The sequence below is a fragment of the Anomaloglossus baeobatrachus genome, chromosome 6, assembly GCF_048569485.1.
Source record: "Anomaloglossus baeobatrachus isolate aAnoBae1 chromosome 6, aAnoBae1.hap1, whole genome shotgun sequence".
Lineage (NCBI taxonomy): Eukaryota > Metazoa > Chordata > Amphibia > Anura > Aromobatidae > Anomaloglossus > Anomaloglossus baeobatrachus.
In genome coordinates, this window is record NC_134358.1 from 540,523,315 (window position 1) to 540,547,785 (window position 24,471).

The following is a 24,471-nucleotide window of genomic DNA, read 5'->3' on the forward strand; positions in this document are numbered from 1 at the left end:
AAAAAAAAAAAAATAAAAAAAAAGGGAACAAACACTCAAATCAATGCAAAATGAAATAGTTTTTATTAGATGCATGTAATGTAATCTCAGATTAAATGGTGCCTCCAGTGTAGATAGAGGGACAGGCAGCAGGCATAAAGTATGAAAGTATGACACAAATAGAGAAAAAAATAAAATAAAATAAAATAAATAAATATATATACACATACATACATACATACATACATACATACATACATACATACATACACATACATACACTGAGCTTTATATATTTACAATGCACACGGCACTTTCTGAGCTTCGGCCTCTTATTTCTGACATTCAGTCACTGCGCTGTTGAACTTTTCTGCATGCTCTTGTCACAATGCTCTGCTATGTTTTTATAAGTGAAAAGGCACAAACATGCACTTCATATAATGTTTGAGCATTAGCATTGATTAGGTATTTATCTATACTATTGGTGTCATCTTGTATTATTACTATACTGTGTATATAAAAACAGTATAGTATATTATATAATATTTATGACAAACTATTGATTTTCAAAAAAATATAAAAACGACAGATATTATGTTATGTTGAACACAAAAAGTGGATTCTATCTGGACTCTTTAGGCTGTGTGCACACTGCGGATTTGTTTCTCCAGCGAAAATCACCTTCTGGGGGGAAAAAAAAAACAAACACCAAAAAAGAATTTTGTTTACTTACCGTAAATTCTTTTTCTTATAGTTCCGACATGGGAGACCCAGACCATGGGTGTATAGCTTCTGCCTCCGGAGGACACACAAAGTGTAGCTCCTCCCTCCGAGCATATACACCCCCTGGATGACCACATCTAGCCAGTTTAGTGCAAAAGCTGAAGGAGGACATCCACCCATAAGTAGAGATAGAGTAAAACCCGGAATAACCGGAACCTCTGTCTACAACAACAGCCGGTGAAAACACACGGAACAAGAACTGCCAACAGGCAACAGGGAGGGTGCTGGGTCTCCCATGTCGGAACTATAAGAAAAAGAATTTACGGTAAGTAAACAAAATTCTCTTTTTCTTCATCGTTCCTTATGGGAGACCCAGACCATGGGACGTCTCAAAGCAGTCCATGGGTGGGAAATAAACAGAAAACTGAGAAGTAGGCAAAACCTAACTTCACAAATGGGCGACAGCCGCCTGAAGGATGCGTCTGCCCAAGCTCGCATCTGCCGAAGCATGAGCATGCACTTGGTAGTGCTTCGAAAAGGTGTGCAGACTAGACCAAGTGGCAGCCTGACAGACCTGCTGAGCCGTAGCCTGGTGCCTGAAAGCCCAAGAGGCACCGACAGCTCTGGTCGAGTGCGCCTTAATCCCCGGCGGGGGAGGCACCTGAGAACATTGGTAGGCATCGGATATGGCCGACCTAATCCAACGAGCTAGGGTCGGTTTAGAAGCCGAGAGACCCTTGCGCTGACCTGTGGTCAGCACAAAAAGAGAGGTGCACCGCCTAAGAGCAGCGGTGCGTGACACATAGATCTGGAGCGCCCGCACCAAATCTAAAGTATGCAACGCTTTCTCAAAGCGATGCACAGGGGCCGGACAAAGGGAAGGCAATGAAATGTCCTGGTTAAGGTGGAAAGGAGACACCACCTTAGGGAGAAAGTCCGGAGTGGGACGGAGAACCACCTTGTCTTGGTGAAAAACCAAAAAGGGTGACCACGAAGAAAGCGCAGCCAAATCAGAGACTCTCCTGAGAGAAGTTATGGCCACCAGAAAGACCACTTTCTGTGAAAGTCGAAACAAAGAAACCTCCCTAAGAGGCTCAAAGGGGGGTTTCTGTAAGGCCGTGAGGACCAGATTAAGGTCCCAGGGATCCAGAGGCCGCCGGTAAGGCGGAATGATGTGAGATGCGCCCTGCATGAAGGTGCGCACCTGGGCCAGTCGGGCGATACGCCGCTGGAACAACACTGACAGAGCCGAGACCTGTCCCTTGAGGGAATTGAGGGATAGTCCTAGCTGCAGACCGGACTGTAGAAAGGACAGGATGGTCGGCAAGGAAAACGGCCAAGGAGCATGGCCGGAAGAGCGACACCAGGACAGGAAAATTCTCCAAGTCCTGCGGTAAATCCTGGCCGAGGAAGACTTCCGAGCCTGAGTCATAGTGGAGATGACCTCGGAAGGAATGCCTGAAGCCGTCAGGATCCAGGACTCAAGAGCCACGCCGTCAATCTGAGAGCCGCAGAATTCTGGCGGAAAAACGGACCTTGTGAGAGAAAGTCTGGGCGGTCCGGGAGATGCCACGGCACCTCTACGGACAGACAGAGCAGGTCTGGGTACCAAGCTCGCCTGGGCCAGTCTGGAGCAATGATTATGACCCGACGGCCCTCCATTCTGATCTTGCGCAGGACTCTGGGCAAGAGAGCTAGAGGGGGAAACACGTAGGCCAGACGGAACTGGGACCAATCCTGAACCTGCGCGTCCGCTGCCAAGGCCTGAGGATCGTGGGAGCGAGCCACGTAAACCGGGACCTTGTTGTTGTGCCGGGATGCCATTAGATCCACTTCCGGAGTGCCCCACTTGCGGCAGATTGACCGGAACACTGCCGGATGCAGGGCCCACTCGCCGCTGTCCACGGTTTGACGGCTGAGATAATCTGCCTCCCAGTTTTCTACGCCTGGGATGTGGACTGCGGATATGGTGGACTTGGAGTCCTCCGTCCACTGAAGGATACGATGAACCTCCAACATTGCTAGGCGGCTGCGAGTCCCGCCCTGGTGATTGATGTAGGCAACTGCTGTCGCGTTGTCTGACTGGACTCGAATGTGCTTGCCCGCCAACAGGTGGTGAAAGGCTACGAGAGCTAGGAGCACAGCTCTGATTTCCAGCACATTGATCGAGAGGGCTGATTCGGACGGAGTCCAAGTGCCCTGTGCTCGGTGGTGGAGAAACACTGCTCCCCAGCCGGATAGACTGGCATCCGTGGTGAGAATCACCCAGGACGGGGCCAGAAAGGAGCGTCCCTGGGACAGAGAGAGGGGCCGAAGCCACCACTGAAGAGAGCTCCTGGTCTGTGGCGACAGAGCCACTAGCCTGTGCAAGGAAGAGGACCGCTTGTCCCAACAGCGGAGAATGTCCAGCTGTAGAGGACGCAGATGGAACTGGGCAAAGGGAACCGCTTCCATTGACGCCACCATCTGACCCAGCACCTGCATGAGGTGCCTGATGGAATGACGGCGGGGCTTCAACAGAGAGCGCACCGCCAGATGAAGGGACTGCTGTTTGACTAAGGGCAGCTTCACAAGTGCCGGCAGAGTCTCGAATTGCATCCCTAGGTACGTAAGTTTCTGGGTCGGGGTCAGAGTGGACTTGGGCAGATTGACAAGCCACCCGAATTGAACAAGCGTGGCGAGAGTGAGCGAGACACTCCGCTGACAGTCTGCACTGGATGAATCCTTGACTAGAAGGTCGTCCAGGTTAAGGAATCACTGCCAACCCCTGGAGGTGCAGAACCGCAACCACTGCTGCCATGACCTTGGTGAATACACGAGGGGCTAACCCGAAGGGGAGAGCCACGAATTGGAAATGTTCCTCTCCGATTGCAAAACGTAGCCAACGCTGGTGTGAAACTGCAATTGGCACATGCAGATAGGCATCTCTGATGTCGATGGATGCTAGAAAATCTCCTTGGGTCATTGAGGCAATGACCTATCGCAGAGATTCCATGCGAAAGTGCCGCACCTGAACATGCTTGTTGAGAAGCTTGAGATCCAGGATGGGCCGGAAGGAACCGTCCTTCTTGGGGACTAGGAAGAGGTTTGAGTAGAAACCTCTGAACCGTTCCCGGGCGGGAACCGGTACAATTACTCCGTTGGCCTGCAAGAATGCCACGGCCTGAGAGAAGGCGGCGGCTTTGGAGCAGGGGGGAGTTGAGAGAAAAAATCTGTTTGGCGGGCTGGAAGAAAATTCTATCCTGTAGCCGTGGGAGATGATATCCCGCACCCACTGATCGGAGACGTGTTGAAACCACACGTCGACAAAGTGGGAGAGCCTGCCACCGACCAAGGACGTTGCTGGCGCAGCCAGATAGTCAAGAGGAGGCTGCCTTAGTGGCAGCGGCTCCTCCGCTCTTCTGAGGACGCGGCTTCGTGCGCCAGCTGGGTTTTCGATCCTTGGCTGAGTTAGTGGACGAGGCTGAGGGCTTAGAGGATGACCAGTTAGAGGAACGAAATCTCGACTGGTTCCTGCCCTGGACAGGTTTCCTGGTTTTGGTTTGTGGCAAGGAAGTACTCTTCCCGCCAGTAGCTTCCTTAATAATTTCATCGAGTTGTTCACCGAACAGCCGGGACCCAGCAAAGGGGAGCCCAGCAAGGTACTTCTTGGAAGAAGCGTCTGCTTTCCACTCTCGAAGCCACAAGATCCTGCGGATCGCGAGGGAATTAGCAGAAGCCACGGCCGTGTGGTGAGAAGCCTCCAGAATGGCAGACATGGCATAGGATGAAAAAGCCGAAGCCTGGGAAGTTAAGGCAACCATTTCGGGCATAGAGTCCCTGGTGAGGGAATGTATCTCCGCCAGAGAAGCAGAGACGGCCTTAAGAGCCCACACTGCTGCAAAAGACGGGGAGAACGAGGCCCCTGCCGCCTCATATACAGATTTGGCCAGAAGGTCAACCTGGCGGTCAGTGGGATCCTTAAGTGAGGTGCCATCGGCCACAGATACAACTGTCCGGGCTGAGATTCTAGACACCGGAGGATCTACCTTTGGTGAATGAGCCCACTCCTTGACCACCTCAGGTGGAAAGGGAAAACGGTCATCAGAACTACGCTTTGGGAAGCGTTTGTCAGGACAGGCCCTGGGCTTGGTCACAGTGGCCTGAAAACTGGAGTGGTTAAAAAACATACTCCTTGCTCTCTTAGGTGAGGTAAACTGGTGTTTTTCTACCAGAGAGGCTTGTTCCTCTGACACTGGTGGATTGAGGTCCAGTACGGAATTAATGGACGCAATCAAGTCACTAACATCCGCATCACCTTCAGATAGATCAATGGGGTACATAGAGGTAGCGTCCGAGCCCACAGTAAAGGCATCCTCCTCGCCCTGCAATTCAGCTCGTGAATCAGAGCCGTGGGACGAGGAAGGAGAAGAGTCCCTGCGTCTCCGTTTAGGAGGACGGGGTCCGGGAACAGATGAAAAATCCTCTGTGAGCTCTGCAGAGCGAGTCGGAGCAGCAGAGGCGCCCTGAGAAGGGGGCTGATGCATGGTCAGCAGAGTCCGGGACAGCTGTCCCATGGAGTCGGCAAAGGACTGGGAGATAGCTTTAGAAAACGATGCTACCCAAGCCGGGGGTTCAGCCACCGGGGCTGGAGCAGCCGGAGGGACCCCTGGGGAGACTCCAGGCTGAGGCACCACCATGTTAGAGCAGGCATCACAATGTGGATATGTGCTCGGTTCAGGCAGTATGAGCTTACATGCAGTGCATATAGAGTAAAGCCTTGCAGCCTTGCTCCTAGTGAGAGACATGCTGCTGAGGTGGAGGCTCTGCAGTAAAGAACACACTCCTTCAGAATGACCCCCAGAGAGTGTATAATAAAGTCCACAACCAGAGGTTGTGGCTTACCAGACCGTTTTGTGTGCCCTCCGGATTCCACAGCTTGGACCCCCAGACAGATGCAGAGCTGCAGCAGCCAGCGCCGATCAGTGTGTGAACGCTGATAAAATGGCGCCGGAGTGAGGAGGGGGGGCGGGGAATAGTCCAAGAGCGGGAACCGGAGGGCCAAGGAGAAATACAGGGGAGGGAAACATCTCCTCAGAGAGGAGTGTCCTCCCCTGAGCTGAACGGCCGGTGGGCGGCGCCGCACTGTCCCCCTGCATGACTGACATGCAGGGGCAGTGAAAACGAAACTAGGCCGCAGCCAAAGTCGGGGCCTAGATTTTCTCATGCGGCCGACGAGCAGGCACCCTCGGCGCGGTTCTCAGGAGAAAACCAGAGAACCGGCCGGAAATCACAGCACAGTGAAATAACACACTCTCCCCACAATAAATGCACAAGGGACCCTTCAATAACGTCTCAATACTTAGCTTATGAGACGCAGGGCCAGGTCCCTGAGGGGTGAGCGCTCCGTCCGGCAGGGTCCTGCCGCGGATGGCGACCGGTCTCCTGCAAGGCAGAGAGAACCGTGATGGCTCCCACTTCAAGCCAGAGCCCGAGGGATGGTGAAGGAGCGCGGCATGTAAGGCTCCAGCCTTGTAAAATCAACCTTAACAGCACCGCCGACACAGTGGGGTGAGAAGGGACATGCCGGGAGTCCAGCTTGGACCCGCTTTTCTTCCAACTCTTTGAAATCAAAAATCAGATGAGAATGCATGTGTGTGTGACCTCCTGAACACAAAGCATTGAACTGGCTAGATTTGGTCATCCAGGGGGTGTATATGCTCGGAGGGAGGAGCTACACTTTTTAGTGTAGTACTTTGTGTGTCCTCCGGAGGCAGAAGCTATACACCCATGGTCTGGGTCTCTCATAAGGAACGATGAAGAAAGAAGTAACACGATAATTCGTTTTGCTGCCGAAATTCTGCAGCAAACCTGTAAGGAAAAAGAAAAAAAAAAAAAATGCAACGTGCGCACAGCAGTTTGGGATTTCTCGTAGACCAGCAAAATGAATGAAGAAAATGTACTATGATAAGAATACAAATGAAATTGCTTATATGTTCTTCTACAACCTTACAACTGAAATACAAAAACAAACATTCAGTAGGTTCTAAGTACAATATATTTGTTATTTACTTTTCTACTATTATTTGTTGTGTTGCAGTGTGCCCTTACTGCATGTCCCTCTACACTGGAGGCACCATTATATATACCAAATAAAAGCAGTTTATTTTATATGAATTTGAAAGTTGACTTTGCTCTCCTCAGTGGAGTACTCCCATTAAGTCTGAGAAGTTTGATATTTTTGTTTTTTATTATTGTATTTTTTTTTTTATTGCAATATGTTTTTCTGAAGACACAACATGATAATTTAGTGGTTATTTTTTTATCTTTAGCCACACTCAGAAGTAAAAACCGCAGGACAAAGTTACAACCCCTCTTCCTCCCCCCTCCCCAATAATTATATATTTATTTGGAGAGGGTCTTGTAAGTTTGCACTTTGGTTTTTGAGCAAAACCAGAAGTAGAGTCCCAGGGCATAGGACATATAAATAATAATAAATAATAATTTTATTCATTTATATAGCGCTATTAATTCCATAGTGCTTTACATACATTGACTGCACTGTCCCCATTGGGGCTCACAATCTAGAGTCCCTGTCTGTATGTCTTTGGAGTGTGGGAGGAAACCGGAGTACCCGGAGGAAACCCACGCAAGCACGGGGAGAACATCCTTGCAGATGTTGTCCTTAGTGGGACTAGAACCCAGAACCCCAGTGCTGCAAGGCTGCAGTGCTAACCACTGAGCCACCGTGCCGCCCTAAAGAAACCCATTTTTTTACTAAAAAGCACTCATAAAAGTTGGGGTTCAATCCAATCAATTTGGGTGGCTACTGACCAAACAATTTCTATGAACGTGTCCTACTCTCACCCCACAGATGACATCAGAGGGAGATAAGAGATCTTATATTTTGAATGTAAATCATCCAGGAACGCAGGTTTCTTACCGTCCAAGTGTAATATACGGACTCCCCAGTTTAATGCGCTGGCCAAAATGCTGTTTTTGGAAATTATTTCCTGTTAATAAGAAACACTATTAGAATACTGGTAATTGTTGAAAATAAAAACTTCAGTCATTGACTTAAAAAAATAAATAAATAAATTATATATAGTTACTGACTCACCTGCTCATTTATCACCTTTTTAAGTAATGACTTTCCTCTGCTCACATCTTTCTGCAAACAAAATACCAACACATAATGAGCAAATGTATCACCTCCTGGAGATACAGGTATAATCGGCACAGCTGTACATTGCCAAATATCATGAAACAAAACAAAAACTATAATTGATGAAAACTAATAATTGACTGGAATACGTGATATCAGAACATTAACCCCTTCCTGAATGGGCAACGTGGGTGTGTGTGGGTTTGAGGCTAGGCGGAGCAAGTCTATATTTTTATATGAAGGCTTGATTTTTAACGGATTGAGTGTTTTTTTAATGACACTATCATATAAAAGTGCCAGAAATAAAAAAAAAAAACAAAAAAAACTAAGGGCAGTTTCACACATCCGGCATTTTGCTGGATTCGGCACACTCCAGTACAGTGTTAATACTGTACAATGGGCTAACAAATTTACTTACTCAAATAGGGTGATATGCGTATTGCTGGAATATAGAATATATTATATAATGTCATAAAGATGCTGGGTAATCTACACTATGGAGAATATATTGGGAAATAATATGCACTTTGTGACCCATATTGAAAGGAGACGTGGACTACGGGTGCATTGTTTATTATGTAATTTGTGTAGTTTTTCTGACTAAAGCTTTTTCCCCTTTCTGTGATATTTTTCTGGGGGAATGTATTTTATGTGTTGTATAATTTTGCTGTTAAATAAAAATGAACCCGATTTAAAAAAAAAAAATAAAAATAAATAAATAATACTGTACAATGGCAACACGGCAAGCTCCGGTCATATGACAGCATGTGATCGGAAGTTGCCGTGATGCCATTGTAATGTATTACACTGTACTGGAGCGTGCCGGAAGCGGAAAAATGCCGGATGTGTGAAACGGTATTAGAAGAAGAAGAAAAAAAAAAAAGATTATTATAATAATAATAAATAATATTATTATTAATGAAACATCCCACCCATAATATATATATATATATATATATATATATATATATATATATATATATATATATATATATATATATATATATATATATATATATATATATATATATATATATATATATATATATATATATATATATATATATATATATATATATATATATATATATATATATATATATATATATATATATATATATATATATATATATATATATATATATATATATACAGGTCAGGATGATTAAAGGGAACCTGTCAGCAGAAATTTCACCCAAAACCTAAAAGATTCCCCCTCTGCAGCTCCTGGCCTGCATTCTAGAAAGGTCCCTGTTATTATTGTGCCCCATGTGAGACGAAAATAAAGACTTATAAACCTCACCAGCGGTCACACTGTGCTCAGGGTAGTGCTAGACTGTATGGGCTGCTTCCAGGGATGACGTCCCTTTTGTCACGTGATAGTATTTTGAACACGCCCCTATCACGTGACACAAGGGACGTCATCCCTGGAAGCAGCCCATACAGTCTAGCACTACCCTGAGCGCAGTGTGACCGCTGGTGAGGTTTGCGCGCTCACGAGATTATGGGCGGGTACTTGCTGATAATCACAGCCCCGCCCATAATCACTTGCCTGCGCACACGTCACCAGCGGTCACACTGCTCAGTCCCGTGAGACTGGCACTGGGCATGCGCGGGGATGGCTGGAGCAGTGGGCGGTGCATCAGCTATGGAAAGGAGCGATGGGGGGGCGGCATACAGGACCAGGGGGCAGAATAACGGACGCCAGAGAGCCCGCCCCCGTGTCACATTTACAGTATCTGAATACAAAAAGGTACCACTTTATAAAGTCTTTATTTTGGTCTCACATTGGGCACAATAATAACAGGGACCTTTCTAGAATGCAACCCAGGAGCTGCAGAGGTGGAATCTTTTAGGTTTTCGGCGAAATTTCTGCTGACAGGTTCCCTTTAAAGCAATGAAAATAGTGAAAAATAAATTATTATATATATATATATTATATATATATATATATATATATATATATATATATATATATATATATATATATATATATATATATATATATATATATATATATATATATATATATATATATATATATATATAGGAAATTTTGTTTACTTACCGTAAATTCCTTTTCTTCTAGCTCCAATTGGGAGACCCAGACAATTGGGTGTATAGCTATGCCTCCGGAGGCCACACAAAGTATTACATTAAAAGTGTAAAGCCCCTCCCCTTCAGCCTATACACCCCCCGTACTGCTACGGGCTCATCAGTTTTGGTGCAAAAGCCAGAAGGAGGAAAAAATTATAAACTGGTTTAAAGTAAATTCAATCCGAAGGAATATCGGAGAACTGAAACCATTTAACATGAACAACATGTGTATACAAAAACAGGGGCGGGTGCTGGGTCTCCCAATTGGAGCTAGAAGAAAAGGAATTTACGGTAAGTAAACAAAATTCCCTTCTTTGTCGCTCCTAATTGGGAGACCCAGACAATTGGGACGTCCAAAAGCAGTCCCTGGGTGGGTAAATAATACCTCATAATAGAGCCGTAACGGCTCCGTCCTACAGGTGGGCAACTGCCGCCTGAAGGACTCGCCTACGTAGGCTGGCATCTGCCGAAGCATAGGTATGCATCTGATAGTGTTTCGTGAAAGTGTGCAGGCTCGACCAGGTAGTTGCCTGACACATCTGCTGAGCCGTAGCCTGGTGTCGCAAGGCCCAGGACGCTCCCACGGCCCTGGTAGAATGGGCCTTCAGTCCTGAGGGAACCGGAAGCCCCGAGGAACGGTAAGCTTCGAGAATTGGTTCCTTGATCCACCGAGCCAGGGTTGATTTGGAAGCTTGTGTCCCTTTACGCTGGCCAGCGACAAGGACAAAGAGAGCATCGGAGCGGCGCAGGGGCGCCGTACGAGAAATGTAGAGTCTGAGTGCTCTCACCAGATCTAACAAGTGCAAATCCTTTTCACATTGGTGAACTGGATGAGGACAAAACGAGGGTAAGGAGATGTCCTGATTGAGATGAAAAGTGGGCAAGGCAAATGGCCAGGGAGAAAACGCCTGAGCAGAGCACCACGACAGGAATATTTTCCACGTCCTGTGGTAGATCTTGGCGGACGTTGGTTTCCTAGCCTGTCTCATAGTGGCAATGACCTCTTGAGATAATCCTGAAGACGCTAGGATCCAGGACTCAATGGCCACACAGTCAGGTTGAGGGCCGCAGAATTCAGATGGAAAAACGGCCCTTGAGACAGCAAATCTGGTCGGTCTGGCAGTGCCCACGGTTGGCCGACCGTGAGATGCCACAGATCCGGGTACCACGACCTCCTCGGCCAGTCTGGAGCGACGAGGATGGCGCGGCGGCAGTCGGCCCTTATCTTGCGTAACACTCTGGGCAACAGAGCCAGAGGAAGAAACACATAAGGAAGCTGAAACTGCGACCAATCCTGAACTAAGGCGTCTGCCGCCAGAGCTCTGTGATCTTGAGATCGAGCCATGAATGTTGGGACCTTGTTGTTGTGCAGTGACGCCATTAGGTCGACGTCCGGCATCCCCCAGCGGCAACAGATCTCCTGAAACACGTCCGGGTGAAGGGACGATTCCCCTGCGTCCATGCCCTGGCGACTGAGAAAGTCTGCTTCCCAGTTTTCTACGCCCGGGATGTGAACTGCGGATATGGTGGATGCTGTGGCTTCCACCCACAGCAGAATCCTCCGGACTTCCTGGAAGGCTTGCCGACTGTGTGTCCCACCTTGGTGGTTGATGTAAGCCACCGCTGTGGAGTTGTCCGACTGAATTCGGATCTGCTTGCCTTCCAGCCACTGCTGGAACGCTTTTAGGGCAAGATACACTGCCCTGATCTCCAGAACATTGATCTGAAGTGAGGACTCTTGCTGAGTCCACGTACCCTGAGCCCTGTGGTGGAGGAAGACTGCTCCCCACCCTGACAGACTCGCGTCCGTCGTGACCACCGCCCAGGATGGGGGTAGGAAGGATTTCCCTTTCGATAATGAGGTGGGAAGAAGCCACCACCGAAGGGAAGCTTTGGTTGCTTGAGAGAGGGAGACGTTCCGGTCTAGGGACGTCGGCCTCCTGTCCCACTTGCGTAGGATGTCCCATTGAAGAGGACGCAGGTGAAACTGCGCGAAAGGGACTGCTTCCATTGCTGCCACCATCTTCCCCAGGAAGTGCATGAGGTGCGTCAAGGGGTGTGACCGACCTTGAAGGAGAGATTGTACCCCTGTGTGTAGTGAACGCTGTTTGTCCAGCGGAAGCTTCACTATCGCTGGAAGAGTATGAAACTCCATGCCAAGATATGTCAGTGATTGGACCGGTGTCAGATTTGACTTTGGAAAATTGATGATCCACCCGAAACTCTGGAGAATCTCCAGAGTAACGTTGAGGCTGTGTTGGCATGCCTCTTGAGAGGGTGCCTTGACCAGCAGATCGTCTAAGTAAGGTATCACTGAGTGACCCTGAGAGTGGAGGACCGCAACTACTGTAGCCATGACCTTGGTGACAACCCTTGGGGCTGTCGCCAGGCCGAACGGCAGTGCCGCGAACTGAAGGTGTTCGTCTCCTATGGCGAAGCGCAAGAAGCGCTGATGCTCTGGAGCAATTGGTACGTGGAGATAAGCATCCTTGATATCGATCGATGCTAGGAAATCTCCTTGGGACATTGAGGCGATGACGGAGCGGAGGGATTCCATCCGGAACCGCCTGGTCCTTACGTGTTTGTTGAGCAGTTTTAGGTCCAAAACAGGACGGAAGGACCCGTCCTTCTTTGGAACCACAAACAGGTTGGAGTAGAAACCGTGACCCTGTTGCTGAAGAGGAACCGGGACCACCACTCCTTCTGCCTTCAGAATGCCCACCGCCTGCAGAAGAGCCTCGGCTCGCTCGGGAGGCGGAGATGTTCTGAAGAATCGAGTCGGAGGACGAGAGCTGAACTCTATCCTGTAACCGTGAGACAAAATGTCTCTCACCCAACGGTCTTTTACTTGTGGCAGCCAGGTGTCGCAAAAGCGGGAGAGCCTGCCACCAACCGAGGATGCGGTGTGAGGAGGCCGTAAGTCATGAGGAAGCCGCCTTGGTAGCGGCACCTCCGGCGGTCTTTTTAGGGCGTGATTTAGACCGCCATGCGTCGGCGTTCCTCTGATCCTTCTGAGGCCTTTTGGACGAGGAGAATTGTGACCTGCCCGCACCCCGAAAGGACCGAAACCTCGACTGTCCCCTCCTCTGTTGGGGTGTTTTTGGTTTGGCTTGGGGTAAGGATGTTTCCTTTCCCTTGGATTGTTTGATGATTTCATCCAATCTCTCACCAAACAAACGGTCGCCAGAAAATGGCAATCCAGTTAAGCACTTTGTGGAAGCCGAATCTGCCTTCCATTCCCGCAGCCACAAGGCCCTGCGTATTACCACCGAATTGGCGGCTGCAACCGCCGTACGGGTCGCAGATTCCAGGACAGCATTAATAGCGTAGGACGCAAATGCCGACGTTTGAGAGGTTATGGACGCCACCTGCGGCGCAGACGTACGTGCGTGCGTCAATTTGCGCCTGACCAGCTGAGATAGCTTGGAGTGCCCATACGGCTGCGAATGCTGGAGCAAAAGACGCGCCGATAGCTTCATAGATGGATTTCAACCAGAGCTCCATCTGTCTGTCAGTGGCATCCTTGAGTGAAGCTCCATCTTCCACTGCAACTATGGATCTAGCCGCCAGTCTGGAGATTGGAGGATCCACCTTGGGACACTGAGTCCAGCCCTTGACCACGTCAGGGGGAAAAGGGTAACGTGTATCCTTAAGGTGCTTGGAAAAACGCTTATCTGGATAAGCTCGGTGTTTCTGGACTGCCTCTCTGAAGTCAGAGTGGTCCAGAAACATACTCTTTGTACGCTTGGGAAACCTGAAACGGAATTTCTCCTGCTGAGAAGCTGACTCCTCCACTGGAGGAGCTGAGGGAGAAATATTCAACATTTCATTGATGGACGCAATAAGATCATTCACTATGGCGTCCCCATCAGGAGTATCAAGGTTGAGAGCGGCTTCAGGATCAGAATCCTGATCAGCTACCTCCGCTTCATCATACAGAGAGTCCTCTCGCTGAGACCCTGAACATTGTGATGATGTCGAGGGAATTTCATAGCGAGCTCGCTTAGTCGGTCTGGGGCTGCGGTCCGTGTCAGAGACCTCACCCTGGGATCCATGAGACACCCCGGGAAGACATTGCTGTTCCAACTGAGGGGAACCAGGGGACAATGATTCCACAGTGCCCCTGGCTTGAGATGCCGGCCTGGACTGCAAGGCTTCTAATATCTTAGCCATAGTCTCAGAAAGTCTTTCAGTAAAAACTGCAAACTCCGTCCCTGTCACCTGGACAGTGTTAACAGGTGGTTCTCCCTGGGCCACCCCTAGCAGAGGCTCCGGCTGAGAAAGTGCCACAGGGGCCGAGCATTGCACACAATGAGGGTCAGTGGAACCTGCCGGCAGTATAGCCGTACATGCTGCACAGGCAGCATAGTAAGTCTGTGCCATGGCACCCTTGCTATTTGTGGACGACATGCTGTTGTCTCCTCTGAGCAATACAGGAGGGTAAATAGCCACAAATCAACAGTGCACCATACAGTGTAAAGTATAGACTATAATCATATAAACTATAAATACACTTCTGCACTAGTGGGGCCAGCACCACAGGTGCTGCTTACCGCCTGCGCAAAGCGTTTGTGTGGGCACCAGAATTCCTGCCTGGGTCTCTTTGAGCTTGTCTCTCCTCTCCAGCGTTAGCAGAGCTGAGAGGAATGGCTGCCAGCGTCCTGGGGAGAGGAGGGAGCCGTGGGCGTGACCCCGAAAAGTGCGGGAACTGGTGCCCCACTGTGCAGAGTGAGGGGGGTGGAGTATGCAAAGCATGCTCCAGCCCTCAGTGCTGCCGACCTGTACAGCGTCCCGCCCTTCCCCTGACTGGCAGGGCTGGGGGCGGGAAAAGAATGAGACTAGGCCGCAGAAGCCGGGGACTATAGTTATAAGCGCGGCCGCCGTATAAGCGCGGTCGGCGCGGAAGTCCCCGGCGCACTAACAGTCCCAGCCGCGCCGCAGGCATAACCATGGCAGCGGCGGTCAGCGCGGCAGTCCCCCTACACAAATACACTCAGCGACGCTGAGTGTATAGTGGCACACATGCAGCCAGCGCTGCTGTCCCCGGTGCACTAGCACACCCAGCAATGCTGGAGTGTTGCTGTGCGCAGTCCCCACGGGGACACAGAGTACCTCCAAGTAGCAGGGCCATGTCCCTGAACGATACTCGGCTCCTATCCAGCAGGGTCCTCAGGAGCTGTGGATGGAGCACGGTCTCCTGTGCCTGGAGACCGATGGGATCCCACTTCACCCAGAGCCCTAATTGAGGGATGGGGAAGGAAAGCAGCATGTGGGCTCCAGCCTCCGTACCCGCAATGGATACCTCAACCTTAACAACACCGCCGACAAAAGTGGGGTGAGAAGGGAGCATGCTGGGGGCCCTGTTATGGGCCCTCTTTTCTTCCATCCGACATAGTCAGCAGCTGCTGCTGACTAAGCTGTGGAGCTATGCGTGGATGTCTGACCTCCTTCGCACAAAGCATAAAAACTGATGAGCCCGTAGCAGTACGGGGGGTGTATAGGCTGAAGGGGAGGGGCTTTACACTTTTAGTGTAATACTTTGTGTGGCCTCCGGAGGCATAGCTATACACCCAATTGTCTGGGTCTCCCAATTAGGAGCGACAAAGAAATACTGGTGAATCAATCATTTACATGCCTAACATTCATGGAGTGGGCGGTTGCTTAATATTATAAATGCACACAGGTCACACATACATGTGGTGCATAGTGCTAGCTTACAACCTGTCGGTTACACCCATACTATTGCCACAGACGGCGGCCCAGCACCCCACAAGGTCATATGCTCCAATATCCCGCACCAATAGTACAAGGTCTCACTGCATCCTACAAAGATGAAAATTATGCATGAGCTCTTAGCTGATATTTTGTTCAAAATATGCAAGCTCAATCTGCGGCAATGGTCCTCCGTGTCTTGTGAGTCCTTGCATTACAATTAAAAGTCACAGTAAAAAGGACATAAACACAAAATAACATCAAAGCACAACAACAGTCATAATACCATTACCTGGTCACATTATTAATGCATAGCAAGACAGCCATGTGCATTTATAATACCAATCAACCACCACCCTTCCCCTCATGAATGAATGGATGTTCATCAGTGTTTGGTACCTGTGCTGCCTTCGCCTTTATCGTGGGGTCTCCAGCATCCTGCACTGCATTAGTAATGTGACCAGGTATAGGTACATATGGCTGGTTTTGTCCCAAGATCTATTTCTTTATATCCTTTTACTGCTATATCCTTACTAGAAAATGAGGATATGTGATGGGGTTGCAAATTTTTGTATTTTGGACAAAATATCTACTAAGTCTTTCTGCGTTTTAATATAAGGAAGTGGGGTGTACCCTGTTCTGGGCAGCCCCCCTTGGTGTGACCAATAGGCTGTAAGCTGGCGTGGTGGACTACACATGCCTGTGTGACAGGTGCCCGATACAAGGCTTATCTTTGTATATTTCTAATCTAAATGCAACCCCCTTCCCCACATGAATGGTCAACGTGCATGGTTTGTTTCATCAACACTTAAGGGGTACTTTGCACGCTGCGACATCGCTAGCCGATGCTAGCAATGCCGAGCGCGATAGTCCCCGCCCCCGTCGCACATGCAATATCTTGTGATAGCTGCCGTAGCAAACATTATCGCTACGGCAGCTTCACACGCACTTACCTGCCCTGTGACGTCGCTCTGGCCAGCGAACCGCCTCCTTCCTAAGGGGGCGGGTCGTGCGGCGTCACAGCGACGTCACAGGGCAGGCGGACAATAGAAGCGGAGGGGCTGAGATGAGCGGGACGTAACATCCCGCCCACCTCCTTCCTTCCGCATTGGCGGTGAAGGAGGTAGATGTTCCTGCGGTGTCATATACAGCGATGTGTGCTGCTGCAGGAACGAGGAACAACATCGTATCTCCTATTGGTGCGACATTATGAAAATGTCCGACACTACACAGATCACCGATTTTCAACGCTTTTGCGATCGTTTATCGGCGCTTCTAGGCTTTACATGTTGCGACGTCGTTACCAGCGCCGGATGTGCGTCACTTTCGATTTGACCCTGACGATATTGCAGTAGCGATGTCGCAACGTGCAAAGTACCCCTAAGGGTACTTTACACGCTGCGATATCTGTACAGATATAGCTAGTGAGCGTACCCACCCCCGTCGGTTGCGCAACACGGGCAAATTGCTGCCCGTGGCGCGTAACATCGCTAACCCGTCACGCGGACTTACCTGCCCTGCGACGTCGCTCTGGCTGGCGATCCGCCTCCTTCCTAAGGGGGCGGGTCGTGCGGCATCACAGCGACGTCACACGGCAGCCGTTCAATAGAAGGGGGAGGGGCGGAGATGAGGGGACGTAAACATCCCGTCCACCTCTTTACTTCCACATTGCCGGTGGTGGCAGGTAAAGAGATGTTCGTCGCTGCTGTGGTGTCACACATAGCGATGTGTGCTGCCGCAGGAACGACAACATCGTACCTGTCGCTGCAGCGATATAAAAGAAATGAGCGACGTGTCAACGAGCAACGATTTTTCATGTTTTTGTGCTCGTTGATCATTGCTCATTTGTGTTACACGCTGCGATGTCGGCAACGGTGCCGGATGTGCGTCACTACCGACGTGACCCCGACGATATATCGTTACGATATCGCAGCGTGTGATGCCGGCATCACACGGGATGATTTATCGTGCGATCGCACCCGCCCCCGTCGTTTGTGCGTCACGGGCAATTAGTTGCCCGTGGCGCACAAAGTCGTTAACCCCAGTCCACACACTTACCTCCCAGACGACCTCGCTGTGGGCGGCGAACATACTCTTCCTGAAGGGAGAGGGACATTCGGCGTCACACAGCAGCCGCCCAATAGAAGCGGAGGGGCGGAGATGAGCGGGACGCAGGTAAGCTGTGTTCATCGTTCCCGGGGTGTCACACGGAGCGATGTGTGCTGCCCCGGGAACGATGAACAAACGGAGCACAGAAGAAGAAACGACTTTTTGAAAATGAGCGACGTGTCAACAAGCAACGATAAGGTGAGTATTTTTGCTCGTTCACTGTCGCTCGTAGCTGTCACACGCTACAATATGTCAAACGATTCCGGATGTGCGTCACTTACGACGTGACCCCGCCGACATATCACCCTGTGTGACGCTGGCATAAAGCGCCCTTAAGACCCCCCATGATAAAAGGCAGGGGTGCTGTCACACCCCCGCAACGTATTAGTATTGTGATCTGGTGTTTGTAAATAAAGTTCAACAGTACCCTCTGAACTGAACTTCCAAAGATTCGCTCATCTCTAGACACGAGGCATAAAAAAAAAAAAAAAAAAAAAAAAAGAAAAGAAGAAGTTGGTTTCTCCGCAGCTTTGTATACTAACCAGCTGGCACAAAGCCAGTTATTGATAAAAGCAGTATGAGAAGCACAATAACAAAACATTAAGCTGGCACAAACAAGGGCGGGTGCTGAGTCTCCCAATGAAGGCTCAGAGAAACGGATTTTACGGTGAGTACCCAAAATCCTCTTTTTTCTATTGCCTCATTGGAGCACACAGATAACCATAGGCCATGCAAAAGCAGTCCCTATGGATTGAACAGAAAAACGTGGCCAGATCAGGTTAAGTCACTGATAACCGCCACTTGTGGAACCTTCCTGCCTAGGCATCAGCCGAAATGTAGGTATGCACCTTGTAGAATTTAGAAAAGTTATGAAGGGAAGACTAGGTAGCAGCCTTGCAGAAGCCTGGTGGTGAATGGCCCAGGAAGCTTCCACCGCATGAGTGAAGGGAGCCTTCACTCCTGGTGGGGGTGGTCTATTCATGACTGGCTATGCCACCAGAATGGCAAAGCGGATCTAGTGAGCAATGGTGAACCTGGAAGCAGGAAGTCCCTTGTTACGACCCTCGGGAATCATAAAGAAATCAGAACGAAGAAAAAACTGTTTGAGAGGGGTATAGACAAGACCTTGAAGATCTGGCTTGTGTAGGAACTGTTCCAGGTGATGTAAAGGAAAGTGACAAAAAAATGGAAGGGCGATGTCCTCATTGAGATAGAAAGGAGAGGCTGTGGGACTAGTCATAAGACCACCTTATCCTGGTGGCGTATAAAAAGAAAAAAAAAAAAAAAAAAAAAAAAGGGGGAGCGGTACGAAAAGGATGCTAATTCTGAGACCTGCCAGAGGTGACTGCAATCAGGAAAGAAACAAGTCACGAATAGGTTCGAAGGGAGAGCCCTGAAGAACACTCAGGTCTAGGTTAAGGTCCCACAGAGTGACAATATGATGGAATCAAGCGAGCCACTCACTGTAGAAAGGTCTTGACCCGAGGATGAGAGGCCAAGCTCTGTTGGAACAGTAATCAAAATGTGGAAACTTAACTCTGAGAATACTGAGAGACAACCCAGGCTCTAGGCCAGACTGTAGAAAGGCCAAGAGAGAAGGGAAAAAGGGTGGGGGGTGAGGGAATATAAAAATAAATAAATATTATGGGGACTGTCCTCACACTAGCAAATTAAATAAATAAAAACAAAAACAACACACAACAACACAAAAATCATCACATTCCACTCAGGTCCATGTTACTCTATGGGGTCGTTTCAATTTGTGATTATTTTCTCAGCCCTAAATCGGAGTGAGAAAACAGTCACAGCATGCTGCAGGTGGAATGCGATCTAATTTCACTCGCATCCATACAAATCTATGGGTGCGAGTGAAACATCGCACTGCACTCAGATGATACTGAAGTGCAGTGCGATAATCGTATCAGCTGGCAATGGAGGAGATAGGAAGATTAATTCCTCCTGGTCCTCCGCAGCTGTGATCTGATTGCAGGATCAGATCACAGTGGCATGACACTCGGCTTACACTTGCAGCATAGCGGGAACAGAGGGTCGCATCCGATGCACTTGCATCGGATTTCATACGCTCGTGTGGCCACAGCCTAAGGCCAGAATCACACTTGCTAGTGCATCGCGTGTAACTCGCGCGAGTCTCTCATAGTAGAACCCGGCTTGGCCGCACACTATGCATACAGGAGCGTCTGAGCTGCATAGAGATACATGCAACCGACCCGCTCCTGTCAGGGGAGTGTGCGGCCAAGCCGGGTTCTACTATGAGAGACTCGCGCGAATTACACGCAAGGCACTAGCAAGTGCGATTCTGGCCTAAGACTGCAACTTCCACAGTCATGCCGTTAAATTGAGAGTGAGAATTCTGGTGGAAGAGGGGGACCTTGCGAGAGTAGGTCTGGGCAATCCGAAAGTTTCCAGTGGACATTTGAGAACAAGTTGACTAGCTCAACGTACCAAGCTCATCTGAGCCTGGAGCTACAAAGATGACTGGTACCCCCTCCACTTTCATCTTCTTGATGAGTCTGGAAATCAGAGGGAGTGGAGAAAATAGGTACAGGAGATGGAACAGGGCATCTCATCCGACTGCCAGAGGGTCGCAAGATCTGGACAGGAATTGAGGAACTTTGTTCTTCGTGACGGCCGCTATCAGGTCGATTTGGTTAAACACGAACGTGTTAAGAGACCATTCTCCCGAGAAATGGCACTGTCAGACTGAATACGCACTGGGTGGCCTGTTAGCAGGTTCTGCCAGTGGAGAAGAGTGAGGTTGATGACTCTGAATTCCAGGATGTTGATAGAGGGAGAGGTCTCCCAAGAGTCCCAGCGGCCTTGAACTGTGGGAGACAGGAAACCACTCCCCAAATCGAGGAGGCCGACATCCGTTGTGACAATCTGCCAGTGAATAGGGAGAAATGAGGTCCTGCGTCAAATGAAAGAAGGCAGACTCTACCAGGGCAGAGACTGTCTCACTCGAAAAAAGATAAATAGAACAATGGGATGGTCCCGGGAGGAAAGTCTCTTGTCTGAAGCTGATAGGAGGGCCAGCGTACGGAACTGAATAAAGGGAACAGCCTCCATCTTGCCTAGCACAATCATGCAGAGCCAAGGGGAGCAAAACAAAGGATACCCGAGTGAGAAATCCCAAGGAGACCTGAAATCTATTGGTTTGGAAAGTAAACCCTGGTGGTGTCGATTAACATTAGTAGGAAGACTAGGCGCTCGATCGGGACCAGAAACAAATTTGCTGTGTTAATAAGCCAACCAAGTCACATGGGCATGATCTGTAGGCTTTCGCAAGTATCCAAGTAGGACAGAGCTATTATCAGGTTGTCAAGATAGTAATCATTTCCTATCTCTTTGGGAAGAAGACTCATCACGGCCGCCATGACCTTCGTGAACATACTGGGCCATTGAGGCAAGAGCGAAAGAAAGGACTGAACTGGTAGTGGGAACCCTGAACTGCGAAGCAGAATAACCTCTGGTAAGCGGCACAACTTGGAATGTGAAGGTAGGCATCTTGAATGTGCACCAAGCAGAGTAATTCTTCTGGATCCATAAAGGCAATCGGAGGGACTCCATTCTGAAGAGATGGAGATGAAGATGAACTTTCCCGTTTAGGGGCTTGAGAGCAGTCCTTCTTTGGGGCAATGAAAAGGTTGAAAATGAGAAGCGTTCTTGAGAATTGACTGGTACGACAACACCTGCTGGAAGGAATAGATGGCCTGATAAAATCCAGAAACGGAACCTTTGGGGGACGGAACCTTTGGGAGACGGGATTCAAAGAAGTGCTGACAGGGAACAGAAGAAAATTCTATTTTGTATTTGGTGGTTATGTTCTTCCTGACCCAGAGGTTTACTACAGAAAGCCACACCTCCTGGAAAAATAAGGCAGCCACCCACTCAAGAGGATTCCCAGGTGGGGGCGAGCCATCATGCGGAAGAGAATCTGTTAGACCTGGACAACTCATCTTGACGGCTCCATGGACACCAGGAGGGAGGAAGGAAGGCATTTTTCTTTCCTGATGAACTGGGGACCGGTCTTGTTAGGAGGGGATCCCATGGGACGAAAATTTCCAAAAGGAGCTACATCTGAGAGGGAGTCTCCTTTGGGGGAGAGGAAGATGCTTGGGTTTGGGCTGGGGAAGAGAACTACTCTTACTGCTGGTGGCTTAAGAGAGGAGTTGGTTTGGGTTAGTACCAAAGAGACGAGACCCCTGGAAAGGAAGGCCGGTGAGATTTCTTAGAAGCTATATCTGCGTTCCAAAATTTCAGCCAGAGAATCCTGCGATTGGCTACAATGTTGCAAGAGCAGAACATCTGGAGTAAGGAGCCCTCAAGTAAATAGTTCCCGGCGAGAGCAATTTGATCCACTAGATCCAGCCCGTTGGGCAGGGCTCCAGACAGGAGGTCCTAAAGAAGTTTTGCCCAGGTGGACATAGACTTTTAGCTACTCATGTGGAAGAGTAGGCGGGCCAAAAGGCAGGCACCTGCAGCCTCAAATGCAGAGTTGGAGATGGCTTTGATGCACCCATTAGTAGAATCCTAGAGGGAGGCTCAGTCTGGTAGAGGCCGGCATTGACAGACAGTCAGGAGATGGGTGGGATTCACGACCAAGATAGTAACCCATTTGTTAAGCATATCAGGTCTAAAAGGAAATAACATATCCAGGCACTTCCTGACTCAGAACTTGGTCAGATCTTGGGGCAACCAGAGAGTCAGGAGAAGAGGAACAGGATCCTGAGGCCAACCTGGAAGATGTGCAAAACAAGGGTGATCCACAGAAAGAACTGGAGTATGCCCGCTCAAACTCCCCAAACGAGGGTGGGGAAAGAATGGGTCATAGGAAAAAAAACAAACAAAACAAAAAAACCCAAAAAAAAACAAAAACACAGCCATCTTCCTCCTTGCAACATCTTCGGAAGAAGAGGGTGTGTATGCGTCAAGTACCGTCTGTCATGGCCACCCTGAGACACTCTTGATGTTTTCGGTTGGGTAGGGTCCTGCCTTGCAAACCGGAGGGTGCGACGTGGATCAAACCACTGTTCTCTTGGTCATTTAGGTGGGAAGACAAGATGAGCAATTACACCCTGTTGCCCTGAAGTAAGTGAATCTGAAAAAAAAAAAACAGAAAACAACAAAATGTAGAAAGGGGACTGGCATGTCTGCCTCTTACTGACAATGAGCTTAAACTAGTTGGCTCTGTGTCAGTTGTGGGTGTACCCTGTGAGGTGCTAACTTTTGTGCCTGTTGTCAGCCTCCAGGAGACAACCGCAAACACCTGTGGTTACCTGTGTACCCAAATGAAGTGAAAGAAATGAAAAAAAATAAAATATATGCTGGAACTTGGATCAAAGTGTGAACCCAATTACGAGTGACACTAGGATTGTCTGAATGAGCCATTGGACTGTAAGATCTGATTGGATTATGCACCATCAAAGCTCCCAGTGCATAAATTAACATAGCCATAGGAATTGCTTCACCCGAATAAAGCAGACAGTGTGTTGTTTTGGTCTCGGTTGTGTTAAGTGTATATATGTGCACACAGACTTGTCTGGTAGCCTGCATTAGTAGCAGCTTTTCTTTCGCTCTCCGCCTCACCAGTAGGATCACACATCAGGGCGGGAAGCTGGGCACCGCAACAAATACTGCAGGCAGCGACCCGACTAAATGTCTGATTCTAGTAATGCAGATGGAGAGCAAAACAGTAAGTGGGCTGAGAACGAAGCACTACAATGATGGGAAAAGTCTGCAGGACAATGAAATCCACACCCAACAGTTTGTGGGTTATAGACGCCCGAGAAGTATAGATTTATGCACCCTAGACCCCCCCATCCTGTCACCATCACTAGTCTCCCTAAAGTGCCTTATTACGAATACATTTTTTATTTTATTTTTTTAAAATTCTTTATTGATGAACAGACCCAGATAGAACAATAAGTGATACATGTCCCCTATATACATGGCTGTGGGGGTGCACAGACTCCATGAACAGTTACAAATCCAAATAAACACCCCCCCCCTTTCCGCCCCAAGGTATAGGTCTGAGCATTTTGGGAAATTAAGAAGGGAATCAAAGTGAGAAGGCAAATGAACCCACAAATAAGCAACCATTTCTGACCGCTATCCTGACTGACCCTGGGGAAAATTTGGAAGGTGAATGTGAAAAAGGGAAAGAAGGAAAAAGGAGAAGGAGGGGGAAGAAAAAAAAAAAAAAAAAAAAAAAAAGGGGGGGGGGGGGGGGGGGTAGGGGTTGCCAGAGAGTACAGGGAGGTAAGGCCAGCGCCTCCAAGGAACACCAGTCCCACCCCATAGGATCAGAACGAATCAGCCAGCAACCGGGTGTAGTCGCTGGAGAACTTAAAATCCAGCCAAGACAACCAGGTCCTGTAGAAGAGCTCATGCCTGTCGTAGTGTGAGGAGGTCAAATCCTCCATAAGTAAGAGGTCATTAACCCTTGAAGCCCAAAAGGGACAGAGTGAGGGGGAGGGGGCGTCAGACTTCCATTTCAAGGGGATGCACGAACTAGCCACCATCACCAGGAAACGCAACAACGATTTCTTGTATAAAGATACCGGGATTTCCGACATGTGAAACAAGAACAGCTCCGGGCCCAGGACCTGGGTAGTCCCAGTCACATTTCTAATCACCTCACCCATTCCATCCCAGAACCATCTCAAAGCCAGACATGCCCAGAAAAC

The 24,471-nt window shown here is 49.0% G+C and overlaps 1 protein-coding gene across 1 annotated transcript in view; it reads right to left on the minus strand.

The window, feature by feature from the left end:
- DBF4 (DBF4-CDC7 kinase regulatory subunit) overlaps positions 1 to 24,471 on the minus strand; it is a 95,362-nt gene that overhangs the window by 59,925 nt on the left and 10,966 nt on the right. The window contains exons 6-7 of the mRNA XM_075315609.1: positions 7,802 to 7,852; positions 7,625 to 7,694 (exon numbers count right to left, since the gene is read on the minus strand). Of these exons, the coding sequence (XP_075171724.1) occupies positions 7,625 to 7,694; positions 7,802 to 7,852 (121 nt within the window). The remainder of the gene's footprint in view (positions 1 to 7,624; positions 7,695 to 7,801; positions 7,853 to 24,471) is intronic.